The sequence below is a fragment of the Mixophyes fleayi genome, chromosome 2, assembly GCF_038048845.1.
Source record: "Mixophyes fleayi isolate aMixFle1 chromosome 2, aMixFle1.hap1, whole genome shotgun sequence".
NCBI classification, from domain to species: Eukaryota; Metazoa; Chordata; class Amphibia; order Anura; family Limnodynastidae; genus Mixophyes; species Mixophyes fleayi.
In genome coordinates, this window is record NC_134403.1 from 219,995,639 (window position 1) to 220,012,588 (window position 16,950).

Here is a 16,950-nt window from a genome sequence, read left to right on the forward strand (position 1 = left end):
TGGCAATGATGAAGTCGGCAATGTTCTCGAGGAGAAAGCTGAGGGTGCTGACCGAGGGCATGGATAGCATGCCCTCTGCTCCGTACATTACCAATGAGGCCAAGCTGCGTGCGTACTAGAGGGTGCACCGCTACATTTGGCAGCATTTTAACTGCTGGCGCACAATAGTACAGATCCAGCAGCGCTAGAGTGGCATATGCCGGTATTAGGCCCAGCTTTTGGCGGAGCTCAGGGAGGAGAGAGTAAGATGTGAGTTCTGTAATAATCGCATAAAATACTGTAATACAAGCATATGAATAGTTTCAAACTTTAGTTTCAAAGTTTGCCAAGGAGGTGGACTACCCCAAATAGAGATCTGTGTCCAGATTTGAAATGTGAGTCCCCTTCCAATGCCACATAGTTAGGCCCCTGTTTCTTAATTTTAGCGGGATATATTTTCTTTCATTAATGATTAAGGCCCAAACTCCAGACCAATAAGCCATGTTTGGGATTCAAACTCGTGACCAAGTGCTACCCACTAAGGCAACGTGCTGACATTACCTTTCAGACATCAAGTGGCAGATGTGTTATATTGCCATTTTTGTAAATAATGCTCACAGTTGGCCTAAGATGATTTTCACATATTAGCAGGCCAAACACAAATACCTCCTGTATTATATGTCCCTAATCAGTCATTAATTATCTGGCTGCTTTAATTATGATGGGGCTCCAAAAAAGGACTATTTTCAAATTACAGACTAAAACTGAGATAGTCCACATCCCTAAGCCAAAAGCAAACATTTGTTACAGGCCATGTGAAGTGGTGTGTGTCTGTCATGTTTATATCCTTTTGGAGAAGTTAATCTTTATCTGTGGTGACAAAAAAAAAGTTTCACAATGTCTGATCACATTATTATTGGACTATATCTATATAATTGTTAAGGAGGTTCATCTTTGAACAATACACTTATATGTTATTTTTATTCAAACATAGTAGACGTCGTGAATGACGCCAGGCAGAGGAGGAGGAGGAGGAGATGCAAGAGGTGGAAGTGGTTGGGGAGCCTCAGGAGGAGGAGGCAGTGGTGGAGGCAGAGGACGAGGAAAATGAGGAGGTGGTCACGGAGGCGGTGAAGACGGTGGGTGGAGGTCGCAGAGGCAGTGGAGGAAGTGGAGCTTCCAGTGGCAGCCAGCCAAGAGGCCTTGGTAGATGGTAAGTATTTACATTAAAACCTTTACATAATTTAATAACATTTAGATGTCCATTGTACTGGTAATAAATACTGGTAATAAATCACACATGTTCAATTAAAGTTGACATAAATGTCACAGGTTTCCATCTTGAAGGGCCTACAAAGTATTTTTGAAAAATACACTCTCCAACCCCACTGCCCTGGCCCCAACAGAATTGTGTATATATATATATATATATAAAACTGCAACAAAAAAGCCTTAGGCCTCTTGCTCCAACTGTATTTTGCATCCCATTAGACATTGCAGTTTAAAGTAATGTAACAGAACACGTCTCTGCTAACTCCTGTCTGCTTTCAATATTCGGTGGACATGAATTTATTTATTTTTTAATTTTCTTTTACAGCTCCCGAATACACCTCAATAAGGACTAGAAACTGCCATTCGGTGGACGAAATCTCTGGAAACATCCGAAGATATTCTAAAAAAATACCAACAAAAAATAAAACAACAAACCAAATATTGGACGAGCTTTATGGTTAATTTTTTTTGTTTTGTTAATTTACATATGTTTTCATTTTTCAAAATTTGTTGAATAATATAATATAATCAAACACAATCATTGGTGTGTGTGTCTTTATTAATATATTATAATTGCACAACATAAAGACAATAAAGAATTGAGCTTTCAATAAAACAATAGTAACATTTAAGCTTGTTAGATTGTTTTGTTACTACTACATCATCATTGTAACATATATATATATAGCACCACTAATTCTGCCTCAGTGTACAGAGAATGCAATCTGTTCCAAAAGAGTTTACAATGTATAAGCTGGAACACAGACAGACTTAGGTCAATTTGTTAGCAGCAAATGAAGATACTAGTATGTCTTCGAATTTTGCGCGGAAATCCACACTAGCATGGGGAGAACATACTGACTCCACAAAGAAAAGGCAATGGTCAGGAATCAAACTCAAGACACCAACACTGGGAAACAGAGGTGCTAGGCACTAAGCAACCATGCTGACCCAGTGTTAGCTGCAGTATTTTTCTATACAAGATGGGTAAATAACATTGCAGCAGTAGATGAGCAAAAAAAGGTTTGCAGTTGCTAGTTGCATTTCACAAAAGGGAACCTGTGCCCTCAAACAACAATCCCCACCTACAGAGGTAGCCCATCCGTAGTAATAGCATACACATATTGTGCCCTGGGGGCCAGAATCATTAAGGAAGGTATATGCCAAATGCCATTCAAAATTAACAACTTCCCAGAATCATGTTGCATTTGAATGAGAGGTAAATGTTAAATCTGAGGTGATATTTAAATTTGAGAAAAAGCATATTGCACATCAACTTAGAATGTCAGAGTAAACCAATGCAAACATGGAAGAGAACATACAAACTCCCCACAGATATGGCCATGGTTGGGAATTGAACTCATGACCTTAGTGCTACAAACCAGAAGTGCTAGCGACTAAATTACCATGCTGCTCGACTGTGGTCTGTGTTGTTTTTTTGTGAAGCTGAGTACATAACATAACATATAAGCCGTAGATGCAGAAAAAACAAGGTTTCAAGACAATGTTGCATTTAACTCCAAGGAGCCTGTCCCTCCAAATCAACTCCCCCCCCCCACTCTTAGGCCATTCCTAGTAATAACTGTCAGCATTGAACATAATAATGTACATGTGAACTGTAGGGCATCATCCTTTTTGAAAGTTAAAACATTGTCAGAAAGAAAAAATAAAACTTGCGCTAAGAAAGTTGCATTTGAGGGGAGATACATTTAAAATATGATGGCAGATTTGTCATTGTGGTAGAGCGTGTAGTAGATCACGTTTGAACAGCAAAGTAAAAAACAAGCTACCAAGTCTTTGTGTGTTACATGAAACAAACCGTTACTTTCCTTATTAGCTAAATACTATCCTAATACTTGCTCTTGCAAAAACAAAACATGGGCTGGTTTGGCCAAGGCTCTTGTTGTGTTTCTTTCATTTCATTTCAAGGCCACAAGCTGCACACAGATGCTACAGCCATGCTTGGTATTCAAACTCATGTGGCCAATTTTGTGAGACAGAAGTGCTAACCACTAAGGTACCTGTGCGGATCATAATTGGCATATATTTTTGAATAATAACTAAGAGTAATATTATCTAGCTCTTACATCGGTTGCACACATGCTGTATTGTTGTGCTTCTCACTCTAGTCTATAGAATTTATTTATGTTTCCAAATGAATGTTTACTTAGTGGATAGCCAATCCACCTTCCAATAATGGATTCATGAGTTTGATTTCTGACTCATGCCCTTTCTCTGTATGCACTTGTCTATGTATTGCTAATGGAAGAGTAAGCTACGCTTTTTTTTTACCACAAGTGATAGAAATTTTAAAAAATACATTAATTACTGTTTATTTTAATATGCATGTTCATTTATGCTAGTGAATTATTATAAGATTAAACCTTCTTAGTTGTAACCAAACTCTTTATACAAACTTTCATTAAGAAGGTGTGTTAATTTAGTTAATTAAAAACAAAACAAAATAATTTGTGCAAGGTTCTATAAACTTGTAAGTGTTACAAAGAATAATTATGTATTTTTCCTTCCTTGCTGACATAAGGCACTAAGTAGTATAGAAAGGCATGTTACAATGATATAAATGATCAATAGGACCACAAGATCTACTATATATTGTACTATACCTTTAACCGACATCCATTGTGATAAGCCTACACCTAGCTATGAGAAAGGATCCCATGTCTGTCTGCTTATTTTACTTGCCTCTTTCTCATTTTTGTTAAATGCCCCTCAACCACATCATGTTGATCTGAAATAAAAGTACATCATTCTTGGCATATTAACTTTCATACTCCTCACCTGTCTGTTAGTAACACATCAAGCTCTTCTCGGCTTTGTCATGACACTTTCCTTATTTGAGACAATTCTTCACTTATGATTGAATGTGATTCGTTAGTTTCATTTATCTAAACGTTCTGACTATTGTTGCAACCGCTACTTGAGGAAAGGGTGCAATGCCAGAACTGTTTATTTATGCTTTTGTATACTACCACTCTTTTCTGTACCTTATGTACTTTGGGTAAACTATTTCTCATCACTATTGCAGGGATAACTCAGCCGAGGAAAGTTCCATTAGCCCCAGCCAGTAACCATGAGTAAGCCTTTTTTCCGCACACAAAATACAGCTCCCTGGGTAACACAAAGGAGACCCCATAACTTATGGCCTGGGCTGCTTTGTGCCATATGAATTATTTCATTTTGTAGGAGGAGGTACACTTAGGCTCAGGGCATGTCATATTTACATTAAATAATGTGTCATTCTTTGTATTGTTCATTTTGATAAAATTATTGATATAATCAGAAATTCCTTATCCTTATTACTAAATGTGAATTTAAATTATATATTTTCTGGGTCTGTGTCTGAGGTTTGGAGACACTAAGGGCTAGATTTACTAAGCTGCGGGTTTGAAAAAGTGGGGATGTTGCCTATAGCAACCAATCAGATTCTAGCTGTCATTTTGTAGAATGTACTAAATAAATGAAAGCTAGAATCTGATTGGTTGCTATAGGCAACATCCCCACTTTTTCAAACATGCAGATTAGTAAATCTAGCCCTAAATCTCTTATCAATGTTTCTAAATTAACACTAGTACAAGACAGAATGAACCTGGAAAAAGAATACATTCCATGAAGCATGAAAGTCATTCATTTCTTGCAAATCTTAATTTCATTCAAACTATAACATATAGCTACAATATAGTTTCAATAATGGCTCCTAGACTCCATTTTGTTATCCTTACTGAATAATCAAGCTATTCTACAACAAAGGCAAGGGTCTTCACGGCCACTTCCGCTGCAAGGAAGCTTTCCCCAGGGGAACTGGTTCTTCAGCTCCCCCCACATGGAGGAAGCCTCCAATGATTAGGGAAGAGGGTCGCCTATAAGGGTATATACACAAACCCCATAAAACAGAACATGCCATACACAAAGAAAAAAACTTGAAAAAAGAGGTCGCCAGTGACCGTGTTGAAGTCCAATATAGACACATTTTTCTAGTGTGTTACTGTTAGAGTGAAGAAGATTATATTAAACCCTTAAATACATTATATCTGCATTAAAATGAATTGATGGAGATGGAATATGTCTGCTAAATTGACAGCACAGAGAAAGAGTGTATAAGACCTAAACAGTGACTTAATTACCCTTTACTATAGTGGAAGTGGTATCATTGAAGACTACTAGGATGAGGATATTATTAATGTCAGTGACAACTAATACTATGTACTGAAACTAAATACTGACCTGTCACTCTGTATTGCAGCATATAATATAGCCAAGATTCTGCATTTTGTTACAGGTTTAGCCTCAAAACCAAGGATTTGGTTTTGGTTTTGTATCTGGATTTAATTAAGAATTGTAAAAAAATAAGAAAAATAATGTGATTTTGAGCTGTTTATCCTCCTATATTACTATTTATAGCATTAACAGTCAATTGCAGTTTATTTTCTAATAATGTCTTCACAACTGTACAAATATTTGACAATTTTGGCCAAAGTATTGCTGATGACCCTCTCCAATGTGTCACACATGCTACCTAACACCTACCTACTTGGTGTATCTTCTTATTTAAAATGACAATGTAATTGATGTAGACATCTGGGATGAGGGTGAGGATAACACTCATTTGTCACCATTGAGGAAGATGACCAGTGACCACTGTTATCCAAATCCCCATGATTCATTTGTTAACATCCATATCTATTCTCCAGTCCAACAAACAAAATGTTGGATTTTGTGTGGGCCCAAACAAATGAAGCATTTCAGCCACAAAAGTGGAAGTCCCTGTTGCTGCAGGGCTTGGTTTAGTAAACTATGTGCATGTCCTTTTCAATATATGGGTGGATGCGTGGGCCCAAGGACAATGTCATCTTGACTTGCACCATTTAACATTGTGCTCTCTCGTCATCTTTTAAATGACTACTAATGCCACTGTCAGTCTATACGGTTCCTTAACTTCATCACTGTCAGATTCACTATAATGGTCGGATCCTTGAAGCCCCGTGTGGCTAAGCGCTACTCAGCCCAGAGGTACAGAGACTAGCAAGGCAGATGGTTTTAATCAGGGATCCCCACAAGGCGTTTTGAACTTTGTGACCTCTGTCCCATAGGTCGCTGTCCTCTGAGTGACTGCCAGGCGAGACCAAAGTACCCAGAAACTGGGAGTAGGTGATGATTCAACTGAGACAGGAGAAGAACCAATGGTATGAAGTGGTTACTGGAGATTAGGAGTGCTGGAGCACAACACAGTTGCCTGATACAAGGTATTATGCGAAAGGTAAGGAGCCCAATGAGAACAGCTGCAGACAGGAGCGATAGTCTGCGGCAGATATGGAGACCACTGTGGTTAGCTACAGAGTTGCTGGAGACAGAAGTGATAATCTGCGATCCAAGGAGCAGAAGAGCAGTGGGAGCCACATCTGTGTGCTGAAAAGAGCTGACTCAAAGAACAGGCACCTTACCTGTGGAACAGGTGGGTGCCTTAAATATCCTGAGGGATAATTAGTCTACCAATGAATGGGAGGAGGTGATAAAAGCTGGGTCTGCACATGTGTCATGGGAAGCTGCTGTACCACAGAGCTGGCAGGATATTTAGGGAGCGTGGACAGTTGAGTGCGCTTAACCCTTGGCGTTATGCCTGCAGATCTGAGGTGTGACAGTACCCCCCTTTTAAAGGTGGGCACCAAACATTTAGGACAGGGCTTCCTGAAGAAATTGACATGGAATCTCTTAAGTAAAGAGGGAGCATTGATGTCTGAGGAATCCACCCAGGAGCATTCTTCAGGACTGTAGCCTTTCCAATCCACTAAATATTTAATCCTACCCCAGAAAGTTTTGGAGTCAAATTCATATCCTAGTTGACACTCAACCAGAGCGGGATGAGATGATGGATGAGAGAAACAATTGATGACCAGAAACTTCAAAAGCAAAATATGAAATCCGACAAGATGGTGGAAGCTTAATATTAAAAGAAACGGGATTGATGACCTGCAGGTTCCTAAAAGAACCAATGAAGCGTGGAGTGAACTCATGCAGGGATCCTTCAACTGAATATTCTTTTAGCAAGACAAACCTTAACTTTAACCTTCAGTGTGGGAAGTATTCAATGCTTCTTATCAGCAGAAAACTTATAGTGGTCAGATGTTTTCTTGAGGCAACCACCTACTTTGGACCAGATGGAAGTGAAGTCAGGGTGGAGTGCATCTACAGCAGGTACCTAGGTGGGAGGGAGGGCCGTGAATTTAAATAGTGAAGGATGAAGACTACATACTATATAAAAAGGCGTAGCTGAGGTAGATTTGTGGAATAAATTACTATAGGCGAACTTAGTCATGGCAAAAGATCGGACTAGTTGCCCTGGTTAGCGGAGGAGTACATTCCAATATAGGTCTGAAGGTCTTGATTGACCCACTTCGCTTGTCTGTTCGACTGAGGACGGTAGGCCGAGGAGAAGTTCAATTGGATGTTGAGAAACTTACAAAGTGCTCTGTAAAATTTGGAAATGAACTGGACACTAAGACAATTTCAAGGGGACAGCTGTGTAGCCTGAAAATTTCCTTGATAACGAGCTGATCCATTACTGGAGAAGATGGTAGTCCAACCAGGGGAACAAAATTGTCCATCTTAGAAAAACTATCAACTATTGCCCAAACCGTGTCAAACCTCCTGCTGAGAGGAAGGTCTGTGATGAAATCCATGGAAATATACGACCATGATGTGGCTGGAATAGAAAGCGGCAGCAGAAGGCCCAAAGATAGCTGATGGGAGGATATGTGCTGGGCACAGGTATCACAAAAGGCCACAAAATCTTTAATGTCAGAGCGAATAGTGGGCCACCAGTAGTCTCCGGAAATGATTTCAGAAGTATTGACAACACTGTTTTGTCCAGAAAATCATTAGGTATGGAACCAGCGGAGAAGCCTCCTTCGAAGATGTGGTGGAGCAAAGGTCTTGCCCAGAGGTGGAGAAACTGCTGGTACCAAAGTAGATAAAAAAAGATACCTGGGATCCAGAATAGGACAGTAGTCAGACTCCTCTGTATCCTGTGTGGAATTAAAGGCCCGAGAGAGTCCGACTTCATGTACATATGGCCAGGTTTGTAGGTGATGTGGAGATCAAAATGGGGGAAAAACAGAGCCTGGCGAGGATCGAGATATTTGGCAGTCTGGAGGTATAATAGATTTTTATGGTCAGTAAAGATGGTAACCAGTTATCGAGCACCCTCCAGAAGATATCTCCATTCGTAGAGAGCCTGTGTCATAACAAGGAGTTCCTTGTACTCGATAGCATAATTCTTTTCTACAGGGAGGAACTTACGGGAATAGAATGCACAACGATGAAGTTTCCCAAGAGAAGATTTTTGGGAAAGCACAGCCCCTATGCCAACTGCGGAGGTATCTACTTCAAGGAAGAAGGGCAGTGTGTCATCAGGCTGTCTGAGTACGGGAACTGTAGAAAAGGCTTCGTCAAGGAGGCTGAATGCCTGAAGAGCTTCTGGGGTCCAGGATTTGGTATCTGCTCCCTTCCGGGTGAGAGCCACAATGGGAGCGACCAATGTGGAATAGCTCTGAATAAACTGACTATAGAAATTTGCGAATCCAAGAAATCGCTGGATGGACTTGAGACCTGGGGGCAATGGCTACTCCAATATAGCCCAAACTTTCTCCGGATCCATTTGCAGCCCAGAGCCGGAGACCATGTACCCAAGAAAAGGCATCTGAGAGGCCTCGAAGGAACATTTCTCCACTTTGCAAAAGAGATGATTCTTTTGAAGTCTGGAGAGTACCTCAGAAACCTGGAGGCAGTGAGAGGAGAGATCTCAAGAGAAAATGAGAATCTCATCCAAGCAAACCACAGCGCAGGTATAGAGAAAGTCTCTGAAAATTTAATTCACAGAAACTTGGAAACACTGCCGGAGCATTGCAGAGTCCGAAGTGCATGACACGGTACCTGTAATGACTGTCACGGATGTTAAATGTGGTCTTCCACTCGTAACCACTACGGTTTCGGATGAGGTTATAGGCTCCCCGGAGGTCCAGTTTAGTGAAGATTTTATCACCCTTGATAGGGTCAAAAAGTTCCCTTTATTAATGGGATAGGATAATGATTTTTTTATAGTGATGGCATTGAAACCATGGTAGTCAATACATGGGCGCAGGGATCTGTCTTTCTTCTTAACAAAGAAGAACCTGGTGCCAGCAGGGAAGAAGATGGTGTGATGAACCCATGTTGAAGATTCTCATTGATGTATTCGGCCATGGCCTGGGATTCCGGGAAAGACAGAGGAAACACCCAGCCCCTGGGTGGCGACTTGCCAGGCCGGAGATTGATGGGACAATCCCAGGGACAGTGAGGTTGAAGGAGTTCAGACTGCCGTTTGTCAAAAGTTTTGGTAATGGCGGCGTGCAGAGGGAGCACAGATTCCTCCTTGCCAACAGAAGATGTCACAGAGGTTTGATTTGAAGGAGGCATCGTGACCTACAAGTGTCTCCCCAAGCAAGGATTTGGTTAGAGGATCAATCCACTTGAGGTGAGTGTAACTGAAGCCATGGGAGACCCAGGATGATAGGACTTGTAGTCTGAGATAACACTAAGAAGGTGATTTGTTCTTGGTGTAATGCCCAAATTGGAGAGTAAGTGATTCAGTATGCCTCTGGATAACACCGTTGGAAATTAGAGAACCATCAAGTTCAGTGATGATCACTGGAACCTCCAAAGGAACCCTAATCAGAGACCACTGGGATATTAGTGAAAGAGAGATAAAGTTTCTGTCTGCCACAAAGTCCAGAAAAGCAGAGGAGTCGTGCTTTCCAGAGGGACAGTGGATTGTGACAGGAATTGAAAAAATTGACGGATTAGAAGATTTGCAGAGGATTTGGACGACCCCAGCCTGACCTCTCCGGAGCAGGTTAGGGCCTGGCATTTCCCAAATGCTTAGGACAATAATTGAGACTATGCCCAGAGTCTGCACAGTAGATGCAAAGATTATTCTTTAATCTCCTTTCACATTTCTCCGGAGTGAGGCGAGAGTGTCCTAATTGCATGGGTTTGTCGGTGGGAGCAAGTGGTTGAAAACGAGGTGCCATCTTTACGGTTGGGCCACGTGTTGATTCTTTCTCAGATAATCCCTCTCGGAAGCAAAGGTCCACCCTGTTACAAAGAGAAATTAAAACATCCAGGATAGATGGTAGCTCCTGGGAGGCCCAAACATCCTTTATTCATTCATAAATACCCTACCAGAACATCGCTACTTGTGAATCATTGTTCCCCTGGAGCTCAGATGAAAATATGCTGAACTTAATGACTTATTGGGCGACCGCCTGCAATCCCTGGTGAAGCCCGGAGGTGACTCAACCAGGCTTGTCAAAAATTTTGATTAAGACCGCAATAAAGACAGCGCTATCACTGAGTAGGGGGTCATTCCACTCCCAGAGAGGGGAGGCCCAGGCTAAGGCTTCACCTGATAATAGCGAGATAATGTAGGTCCCCTTTGCGCTGCTAACAAGGAAATTTTGTGGTTGAAGTTCGAACTGTATTGAGCACTGATTCAAAAAGCCCAGACAAGTTTTGTGTTCTCTGTCAAATTTAGAGGGTGAAGGTAAATGGTAGACAAAGAGTAGAGGAGACGGTTGAATGCCCTGCAGGAGAATGAACTTCAGTTGCTGGAGAAGCAAAGAGATCAGGAAGAGCAATCTGGAGGGAATTTAAACATGTCACCAGGGCTTGAAGGCACTGTAGAAGCTGACGCTGGGTGTCCTCTTGCTGCTCCACCATGCCCACAAAGTGTTGCAGTAAATCTTTTGTGAAGGTTCTCCTGAGTAATCCATACTTGGCCTGTTCTTACTGTCAGATTCACTATAATGGTTGGATCCTTGAGGCCTGTCTAGCTAAGTGCTACTCAGCCCAGAGGTGCAGAGTCTAAGGAGGCAAATGGTTTTCACTAGGGACCACCTCAAGGAGTCATGGACCTTGCTGCCTCTGCCCCGCAGGCTGTGGTCCTCTGAGTGAGTGCCAGGCGAGACCAAAGAACCCAGAGACTGGGAGTAAGTGATGATCCAACTGAGACAGAAGAAGGGCCAATGATATGAAGTTCAAAGAGCTTATGCTGAAAAAATGACCAGGCACTTGGGAAACAGGTATGGACATGGGACTCAATATGTCCTGTCCCAGTACATGGAAAAGATAGAGGAGAATATGTGCTAGATACACTCTGCAAGAGAATGTATCCTGAAGACAATTAAACAGCAATTAAACTTAGAATAGATGGGTCATTTTGCACATTTAAACCCTAAAAATAGGGCTTATCCTTTAATATAATACATCTGGGAGTATAATTCCCCATTTAAAAATGCCAATCTACAGTGTGGCACTGTCAGGTATGACGTTTATAAGTATATTTTTGCATGGCAGGCTTAATAAGTCTTTATGGTGAATGGTAATATTGTCACTTAATAATTATGCCCTAAATGGATTACAGACATGCCAATGATTTAAACGTAGTTTAGTATTTTAAAAGATGTGTGGTACATTTGTGTTTGTGTTGCAGTCTATGAAATGCTTTATTTTTACAATCTATGATTGAAGTTAGTCATAGTGAATCCATGGAATATTTTGTAAGATGAACCACTGAAAATATTTGAAATCCTATGTTCTTCTCTTTCTGAACAATCATACAAATGTAGGAGTTTATTTAAAGTTCTTAGAACTAGTTGGCTTGCAGTTCATAAAGGTTTGGAAACAGTGTGAAACTTTTTCAAAGCTCTGCTGTTGAAGTAAAACATATACATCATGTGAAAATTAGAAGATAATTCTTAGGAATGGAATGAATCATAGAAAAATTGCCACCATTGTGGATTCATTTTTCTTCAATCCTAGCCTTAAAACTGAGCATTTGATGGTGAAAATTATCAAGGGGAACATTAAGACTCAGATGGAAAGGAAGCTATGGGACAACAAACTAATGAGAACATTTAACACACTGGAGACCATTTTGAATCTAATGAATGACTTTATGTGTCATTGTAATACACAGTAACTTATGACATGACCGTCAGGGTTGCCAACTGCCAGTAAATTTACAAACAGTCTAATTTACACTTGTCACTAGGAAAAAATGGAGACAGCAGTAATAATCAGAACCTCTTCTAAAATTACAATAAATCATATAATAATATAATAAATAAATGTTGATAATTGTAAACATGAATTTTCAAATTCAGGGCTAATCTTTAACTAAGACTGATTTTTATATATGTCAAAATGAACAGTGTTCACTGGTTCTCACAGTAGTATGTTTTAAACATCTCAGTTTGTTGAAGTACTTCTACATGTTCCGGAGCTCTTTCGCCACTCAGGATGAACATAGCCTGTAGAGATGCTGCAATTTTGCACATTATTATGCTTGATATAAATTTTACTCAAAACACTCCACTCCAATTAAAAAAGTCATTTATAAAGATTATGCAGATGAAGTCTTAATGAATATTTTGTTCCATGCTGCAAAAATGTTAAATGAGGGTACACACGGTAAAAGGGTCACTCATAATGACTGTTTTTGTGGAAAAGCAGGAGATTCACAGAGAGAAAGGGAGAGAGAGAGAGACATAAAAAAGTGATAAGTAAATTGAAAATGAGAGTGAAAAGAATAGAAAGAAAAGGAGGAGAGAAACAAAGTAAAAAGGAGACAAAGAGAAAAAAGATCATAAGTGAAAGGGAGATCTAAAGGATTTAGGAGTAAATTAGAGATAAAAAGTAAAAGCGAGAGACAAGGAGAGGGAGAAGTCAGTGAAAGAGAAAACATTTGTGAAAAATCCTGGCAAGGTGCATAGATTAAAAGGTAACTTTGGCATAGTACCTACAGCAGTCCCATCAGATGTTTTAAGTGGTGGCTGGAGAAGTAATGTGGTATTTGTGTTTCCAGTTGGCTCTCCATGTTGAGTCTCATTTAGAGAAATGTATTGTATCAGACTGTAGCTTGGGGGAGGCTTTACCTTTGTCAACCTTGCCCATAGTAGTTGATACATCAGAGAATAGTGGTGCAAATCCACTTACATACAAATCTAAATTAGGCCCTGAATTTGCAAATTCAAATTTATAATTAGCCACATTTATTTACTACACCATAATGGTGCTTATATTTTTTTCTTTCCTTTCTTTCTCATTAAGACACAACACTGGTTAATATTGTAACCTCCCAGTTTCAAACCATCACAAGTGTGTAGAATATTATCACTTTTTGGCACAGTATTTCATCCAAGTTCACCTTTTGTGTTTTTGTTCTTCCCATTTAGTGTGACACCAACAATTTTTATATATTGTATCCCCATCTTTTTATAGATTCTACTACTTCTTCTTCTGAATTCTGGATGTCTTTGGATATTACAAAGCAATGCGTCAGTAAAAATGTATGTGTTAGTAAATGTTACAAAAAATTGTCAGCAAGTGTTGGCTACTATTGGCCCCTTCTCCTTGTCTCACAGCTCTTGTGCTGAGGAAACTAAAATTCTTGAATGTTTCTACGTTGGAAAATATATTTTCTTCTGTATGCAAATCTGGCCATAATTTCAAATTTATAATTTCATCTATATAGTATGTCTTGTAAATCCAGCAAATTCTAAATAAATATTGTATACTGTTTCAATTCAGCTTGAATGATACCGTGCATCCAGAAATCTTTATATGCCTATGGACAGCTCAGAAAAGGTATCATTTTTATATTTTCCTCCATAGAATATAAATTACATCTATTCTTTTGGCTAACATGCTGTCATACCCTGTCTGTGATCTAAGCTTTTATTGACTTTCTCTACTACAGACATTTAATCAAGGGTCAATTTAGGATATCAGTGTAACATATATATTATTTTACTGCAAAGCTTGATCTTAAGCATTTTGCTTATACAAAAAGATATTGGGTTGTCAACACTTGATTACCCAAGTGTTTAATTTATTAACTTGTATGTTATATTACGTATTTGTTTGCTTAATAAAATGTAATGTTTTGGCATTAGTTTCCAATATTGCAACATCTGTAGAAACACCTTTGGAAGCTACCCATTATTACTACACTCCTATATAAAAAATACTAATTGTTAAATCTGAAAATAGAATATAGATTTGAAGGATGTCTTTTTCACAGGAAATAATTTCAAACAAATGCTTGTAGTTCGTTACATTATAACCATACCATCAGTATTTTTTCACATTTTACCCCTTTAGCAATCACAAGATAGGTACAGTTCATTTGAATGATAGATTTATCTTGATCTTAATTCTTCTTTGTGATAAAATAAATGTAATTTATCTTAAAACACTAATTACAGATGGCAATATACATTCAAAATGTATTATTTACATATTAACACAAACATTAACTTGAATCAAATGTTTATGTTTTAATACTAGCAATCTCCTGATGTAGTTGATGGCTTTTTCATGTCCAAAATCTGTATATTTCTGCTGATCCATTAGAATTCTGTTCAAAAATGTATACAATTAGCATCATTGCAAATGTTTGTAATTGTCTGTAGCATAAAGTACTATTGGCGTTAACTTAGTCCTAGGAAAGTTTCTTGAGCCTTATTAGCTTTTGGAAAGCTTGTTTGAAATCCTCATTGAACACTGTATATATCACAGGGTTGATGAGTGAGTTAAAATACCCCAACCAAGTAAAGAAATCAAATAATAAAGGATGGAACCAGCAACCATCTTGACATATGGGCAAGACTAGAGACACTACGAAGAATGGCAGCCAGCATACTATGAAGGCACCAAGAATAATTCCTAGAGTTTTGGTAGCTTTCCTTTCCCTGGCTACAGACAATCTCTTCCTTTCTAGAACACTGTCTGTAAGTTTTATATTGATGTGATTGATGCAGACTGGAGTTCCTCCGGTGTGGGGGTGAGCCACATGTGAATTTACATTGACTGAGCAAAAGGAAGATCCAGTTGATCCAGTGATTAAGTGAGCAGTGGTAAACCTCTTTCCATAAATGGATGGTGGTTTGAGAATTCTTGATCGTGCTGCTATGTATATTCTCCCATACAATATGATCAGCAATATCGTTGGTATGTAAAACGCACCACAAGTAGAGTATATGGTATAGGAGAGTTGATCTGTGTTGATAGAGCAGTCTGTAAGTTCTTCTTGAGCTTTGGCTTGTCTCCAAAAGAGTGGTGGGATGGAAATGCATATAGATATTACCCATACTACCGATATCATTGCAGCAGCTCTTCCTGCTGTACGATGTTTAGAATATTCCAATGCATCTGTAATTGCCCAGTATCTATCTAAGGCGATAACACAGAGATGAAGTATTGAAGCCGTACAACAGGTGATATCCGATAGCAACCATATGTCACATATGACCTGACCAAATGTCCATGAGTGATTTACAGTGTAAACAATACTAATAGGCATTACTAAGATAGAAACCAATAAATCTGTAAAAGCTAATGAACCAATTAAGTAATTTGCAGGGGTATGAAGCTTGCGGGTCATAACTATAGTAATAATGACAAAAATATTGGAAAGGAGCGTTGCTAAGGTTAATAGTGCTAAAAGGATTGCCAACGTGATCTTTACTCCTAATACTGTTGATTCATCCCAAGCTATCATAGTTCCTGAAATATTAAGGGACAGAATGTCAAGCTTTGGGACCATTGATTGGTTATAAAAATTCATTTTTGTTATTTCAACAATTGTAAATACTTTACAACTACAACTTATAAATAAATATAATGATTCAGGTGATATGTGTATTTATTTTAGTAATTGTGCCATAATATATTTAGTTTGGGTATACATTTAAATTCATTTAGTTTGTTACTTAAATATGCTAAAATAATTATTACTATCTTTATTATTATTATTATTATTATATTTTTTAAAATAGATATATTCTGTTTTATTTTTAAATGCATATTTGTAAGGTGCCTTTGTGTAAAAAAAATATTCTACCTATCACTAAAATAATATCCCTAACTTTCTATTAAAATCCCATTTTACTTTAAATAATATAGCATTATTGTCCAGATATTCGTGTAAATTATAATTTCTAACAAGTGCTTTTCAGATTTTTCTGTGAAAGAAACATTGAATGTGAGATATTACTTTTTATCGTAATATTGTAATGGGGAACAAAAATGCTCTGCTAAAGTATGCCTTTGAAATTCTACCTCTGTAACGCTGTTTGACCTAGATTTAAAACCTTCTTATTGCGCTCATGTTGGTCCAGGATAACTTCAAAGCATGACATCATTGAGGATTGGGAAAATTTAATGCAATTAGAATCCGAAAATATTTGACAAATACTCCAGTGGAAGTTGAAGATTTTTTAACGTTCATTGTAGAAATCCAGGGCTCTGTGACCTAAAAAAATAAACAAATTATCCAGTCAAAGCAAAATTTTGGCTATATATACTTAATTATTAAATATAATCTGAAGAAATTAAATAAACCGTAACATCAATGGCTTAGCAGAAAATACAAAATGTGATCCTCACTCAGAATACATCTTTGTAATTGAATGCTGGTTGAAAATCTTAACAATTAATGAAAATATCTGATGGCAAAAATGTCAATGTGATGACTTCTCTCCATAATTAATGCCGGGTTCTGACAACATGGTTTATCGCTGGATAAATAGGCCCCTAAGCCTTTTCTTTCTACCATTGTGCAAATTGTTTACTTCTAACTACACA

The 16,950-nt window shown here is 38.5% G+C and overlaps 1 protein-coding gene and 1 long non-coding RNA gene across 2 annotated transcripts in view; both read right to left on the bottom strand.

The window, feature by feature from the left end:
• Positions 1–12,994: 12,994 nt before the first annotated feature.
• On the bottom strand, positions 12,995–15,948 carry HTR1D (5-hydroxytryptamine receptor 1D). The gene has a single exon (XM_075198107.1). The coding sequence runs from the start codon at positions 15,929–15,931 to the stop codon at positions 14,807–14,809; it is 1,125 nt and encodes a 374-aa protein (XP_075054208.1). The 5' UTR covers positions 15,932–15,948; the 3' UTR covers positions 12,995–14,806.
• A 435-nt stretch (positions 15,949–16,383) lies between these two features.
• LOC142140299 (uncharacterized) overlaps positions 16,384–16,950 on the bottom strand; it is a 30,983-nt gene continuing 30,416 nt past the window's right edge. Inside the window, exon 3 of the long non-coding RNA XR_012688384.1 lies at positions 16,384–16,618. This is a non-coding gene — a long non-coding RNA (uncharacterized LOC142140299). The remainder of the gene's footprint in view (positions 16,619–16,950) is intronic.